General features: G+C 33.3%; 1 protein-coding gene across 21 annotated transcripts in view; it reads left to right on the forward strand.

Annotated features, from left to right (window-relative positions):
• The window catches only part of EHBP1 (EH domain binding protein 1), a 346,207-nt gene that overhangs the window by 301,272 nt on the left and 39,935 nt on the right, over positions 1-5,000 (forward strand). For all 21 annotated transcript variants that reach the window (XM_049115565.1, XM_035721685.2, XM_025469004.3 and 18 more), the window contains one exon: positions 1,728-1,851. In XM_049115565.1, coding sequence (XP_048971522.1) covers positions 1,728-1,851 — 124 coding nt within the window. The remainder of the gene's footprint in view (positions 1-1,727; positions 1,852-5,000) is intronic.

Consider the following 5,000-nt stretch of genomic DNA (forward strand, 5'->3'; position numbering starts at 1 on the left):
TTATAAACTTTGACTTTATTTTTAACAGTCAGTCCGTAAAGACAATGAAGTTTATGTGTTGCTTACCATTTCTGCTTTCTTACATCTTTCTTCCTCATGCTGTCTTTGCAGACTGCTATGTTTGTTTTGTCCCCTGGGATGGGAATGAGAAAAGTCCTTTTTCCTTTTTGAAAATGGTCTGTTGGATGGCAGATAGGTACAAAAAGTATTGACAAGTTTAATCCAGATTTAAAAGTTACCATTAGTGTATATTCTGTTGTATTTTTTTTTGGTTATATTTCATATTGAGATAGAATATACATTTTTATGAATCTTTAAGAAATAGAGTAACTTATTTAATATGCTATCCTGAGAACTATCAGTTTTTTGATTTTGTAAAATATTTCAACTTTAAGTTTGTCAACTACCATAATCAGTTCAAGAGTAAGCTGATATAAATTGAGTTCACAGGTGAATTTATTAGTTCCAAAGATATGTAAGTTATATGTATGTTTAGATATGTTTATTGATCATGAAAATTCTAAAATATGCTCATAATTCTTGATTGTTGTCTCTTGTTTAAGGAGTACCAAAAGATAATTCGTTATGGCTTCTTAGGGATTAATATGCTTCTAGGTAGGGAAAGGATTTGATAGAAGAGATTGTTCACATTTGTTTTTCTGAATATATAATGTTATAACTGCTGATGTTTAGTAGTGGTGGTGGCGAGGGTAATTACTCAAGCATTTCTTTAGTATTCCTTAGCTACTTAGGAAACTTAGCTCTAGAAATGTCACAAGGTAAACAGGTATTCCAAGGGGAGCTATAAGTAATCCATCTGTAACTATTCCATAAATAATAACCCCACCCCATCATGATTTAAATGTGTAATATTAAAATAAAAATTAAGACTATACTGGCACATTATAATAGAACTGCTACATCAGATAAAACTTAGGATCATTTTTTAAACATGAATGATTGTAAAAAGGAAGATTTCAAATTGAAATTCAAATTTGGTTAGATGGAAGATTAACCAAATCAGTGTACTAGTTGCAGTAGATCCTATGTAGCAAGGTTTGAAACCACCTGTCAAGTTAGAATTCGCAGCTTCAATAATTAGTGATACATCAACAGAATGACATGTTAAAGTACAGGAGCCAGCTGGAAGGAAAACTGGAGATATTAGAAACTTCTCTTTTACCATTTTAAAAAAGTATTTTAAATAGTATATTTACTATAAAATCAAGAAATGTGTCTCTTTAATTTTTATTTTTGTAAGCACAAATCTGTTTGGGTTTTATTTTTTTCTCCAGAATACTTTAAGGATCATTTCCTTAGTAAAGCTCCATTTTTTTATATTGCACGTTTAAATGAAAGGTGTCATTGGTGTTTGTTTTGACAATCACCAAGGGGAAAATTATCTTCTATCCTTGTCCATGCTTAAATAACTGATTTAACTCTAAGGGGAATGTTTTTTTTCTCCGTGCTAAATTTTTAAATATGGCAAATCTAGTTGTTGAATTATAATACTAAACAGCTAAAATCTTCTCTAGTTACAAAAGTTTTGCTATACATAACATATATGAAAATTTTTCGAATTACAGGGAGGTGCTTTTTCATACTAAGGGTGATACTAACAGTGTATTTGGTTCTCTAGGTAAGTGCTTTACTAAGTGTTTGTAGAAAGGAAAAATGCAACTTACAAGTGATTTTTTTTTTTCCTTCCTGTTTGTTCTCGTTAACAGAAAGGGTTCAAAGACACCAGTCAGTATGTTGTAGGAGAATTGGCAGCACTAGAGAATGAGCAAAAGCAAATTGACACCCGTGCCGCGCTGGTGGAGAAGCGCCTTCGCTATCTCATGGACACAGGTACGGTGCCCAATTACACTGTAAACAGTTTTGGCAAATTGAGCGTTCACAAACTCTTATAGAGTTTTGGAAGTGTGAATCTTTGAAGCCTGAATGTTCAGCAGAACTGCCTTGAAAATAAAAAGGCTGCGATTTGCAGCCACCTCTCTGGGCCCTGGTGATAAGAGTGCCTTCATGGGAAGTGATAACTCGCCCTGATACCGTGTGAGCCAGCACTATTGAACAGTGTGCTCATCCATGCAGAGTTGGAATACACATCTGTGCCTCATTGATATGCCACTGCTTAAAAAAAAAGTAAGATCTTCACTGTTCTACTGATTCATTGGGAAAAAAAAAGATTTGGCCAGCTAAAGCCATGTACTGCATGAAACAGAGCACTATGCATAGGGGACGGCTCCATGGACTAGATCACTGAAATTTGAGAATACTATCTGGTTACTGATGCTCCACAGTTTTTTTTTTTTTTTCCAAGAGAACAGGTTTTTAAAAGTCTGTAATAGTTTGTGTCACAGTTGCATTTGAAAGGATTAAGGTATATAGGAAGGTTTATAAAAATGGGTTAGAGCAGCAAGTTAGCTCCTAACCAGAGGGTAGATTGGCATTTACTGCTGATTGCCAGTAGTGATTATATAGATCTAAGGGCACAGTGAGCTACTGGAAAAAAGCAGTATATGTGTATATTTTAAAGGAATATATATATTTATTTAAAATGCTGCTCCTACAAAAGGGGTAAAAAGAAATACATCCAAATTGCTCATATCAAATTAAAAATAAATTATATTAAGAAAAATATGTCAAATGTAAAAGTGGAAAATTCATTCCTTTGATCTAATTATTTGCTTTAATTTTATTGGCCATTATTAAAGTAGATTAGTAAAATAGTAAAGTAGATTAGTAAATTAGTAGTAGTAGATTAGAATTAGAAAGCTTTCCTGAAATTTTTCTTCTCTATTTGCCAAAAATATATTTACAATTAAAAAACTCCTCTAAACATAAGCATTTATATGGGACATTTGAAAATGCCTACATTAGTGAAATCAAAACATATTAGAACAGAAAGAACTTTGGCTTCATCTGGCCCAGTGGGTTTCAAACTGTGTTCTGTGGAGCCCTAAAGCTTCTTCAGAGGCACCTTGGGGCTGCCAGGACAATAAGAGAGCAGAAAGCAGACAGGCGTCTGGATTTCCTACCTTACTTCAAACAGAGCAGCTCTGAGTTTATTTATTTGACATAGCAGGCTTCTTGGAAGAGTTCATTTAAAGAAAAGGTCTGTTGCTTAAAATTTAAAACCAAAAAACCCCCAAACAACAACAACAACAAAACACCAAAAACTAACTTGTTTTTTGAGAACTAGTGCCAAACCTTCTCATTGTACAAAGGAGACAGAGGGTGAAAGTTCAAGGTCACACAGATCAGCAAGTGGCTGACCTCGGACTAGAACTCAAGTCACCAGAAACTTCCCACTCTACTACATTACCTAGAATGTGTTTATCATTGCCCTAACAATTTACATATACAACTTACATATATGCTCAGTCTTATACATCTGTATGGATTCAAGTATCCTATAAACCAATATATTGTTTCTTATTTGTATTTTCCTTTTGGTTTCTGAGGGATTTTAAAAATGTTAGTTATGTTAACTATATTTAAAAATGTAAATACTAGATAGTAAAACTTTATACATTTTTAAATTATTACCTTTAAATAGTTTGATGAGGCTAATAATTTGGTTTCCTTCCCTTTTTTCATATTTGGAGCCTGATTTATTGAATATTCTAACCAAAACAGACTCAAGTTCTCCTTCCCATCTCACATATTATCTACCGGTGAAGCTTTGAAGTAGCCCCATTCCACCTATAGATCATTTATAATCTGAAAGACAATCATGGACTACAGATTGATTCTAGAATCCCTTTGGAGCTTTATATTTTTTACTACACAAGACAGAATCTGTACTACGCTGGGTCGGCTACTGTAGATTCAGACTAAAATTGAATAGTTCCTCAACTTGGTAAACTCCGGCAATTACCCTGGACTGTACTGAACCTCCTCCAAACCAAATAATTGATTCTCAAGATTTACCCAAAGCCTAGTTAGCATCTGAAGTAAGAGATAAGGTGTTAGGAAGAGAAAGCATATATTCATCCTGCCCTTTTTGGGGTTCCAGTGCTTCTCACTTTCCATTTGTTATAGTAGTTAGTACTTTTTTCCCTTAGAAAACAATAGAGTTTTCTATGCAGTTTCTGAATCTCAGCCACAGAATTAAGCAGAGCAGATAGTATCTATATTCCTTGTATGCTGAAACAGGCTCAGATAGGGAAATGACTGATTTAAGAAGGCCTAATTAGTAATGGCTGAGTTACAGCTTGAACTCAAGTTTTTTGAGTCAGCCCTCTTTTCCCACCATATGTTCTTTACAGAACAAAACTACTTTATCTGCTATCTCAATTTTTATATACTTCTAGATGTGGACTATATACAGATTTCTTTACTGACCTGAAATTGACTTGAAATCACATATTATAAAATTAACCATTTTAAAATATATAAATATATAAAATTCAGTAGAATTTAGTACATTCACAGTGTTTCCAGAGGTTTTCATCACCCTAAACAGAAAGTCTATACTCATTAAACTGTAATTTCCCATTTGCTTCTCTTGTAATCCCCTGGAAATCTCTAATCTTTCTGTCTCTAGGAATTTGTTTTATTCTAAATATTTCTTATAAGTGAAATCAAACAGTAGTTGTCCTTTTGTGTCTGGCTTCTTTCACTTTACATCATGTTCGCAAGGTTCATACATATTGTAACGTGCCACTACTTCATTCCTTTCTATGATTAAATAATATGCCATTGTATGTATATAACCACATTTTGTTTATTCATTCATCCAATGGTGGACATTTGGTTTGTTTCCACTTTCTGGTTACTATGAACATTGTGTACAAGCATTTCTTTCAATCCCTCTTTTCAGTTCTTTGGTGTATATACCCTAGGATTGGAATTGCTGAGTCATGTATTAATTCTCTGTTTAACTTTTTGAGGAAAGGTACTCAATTTTAAGTGCTTATAAAGTTTATTTAGAAGTTGATTTTGCAGAATTGAGAATACATTTTCCAGAAGAAGCACTGTTTTGTTTTTTTTTT

Source organism: Canis lupus, chromosome 10 (assembly GCF_003254725.2).
Source record: "Canis lupus dingo isolate Sandy chromosome 10, ASM325472v2, whole genome shotgun sequence".
Taxonomy (NCBI): Eukaryota; Metazoa; Chordata; class Mammalia; order Carnivora; family Canidae; genus Canis; species Canis lupus.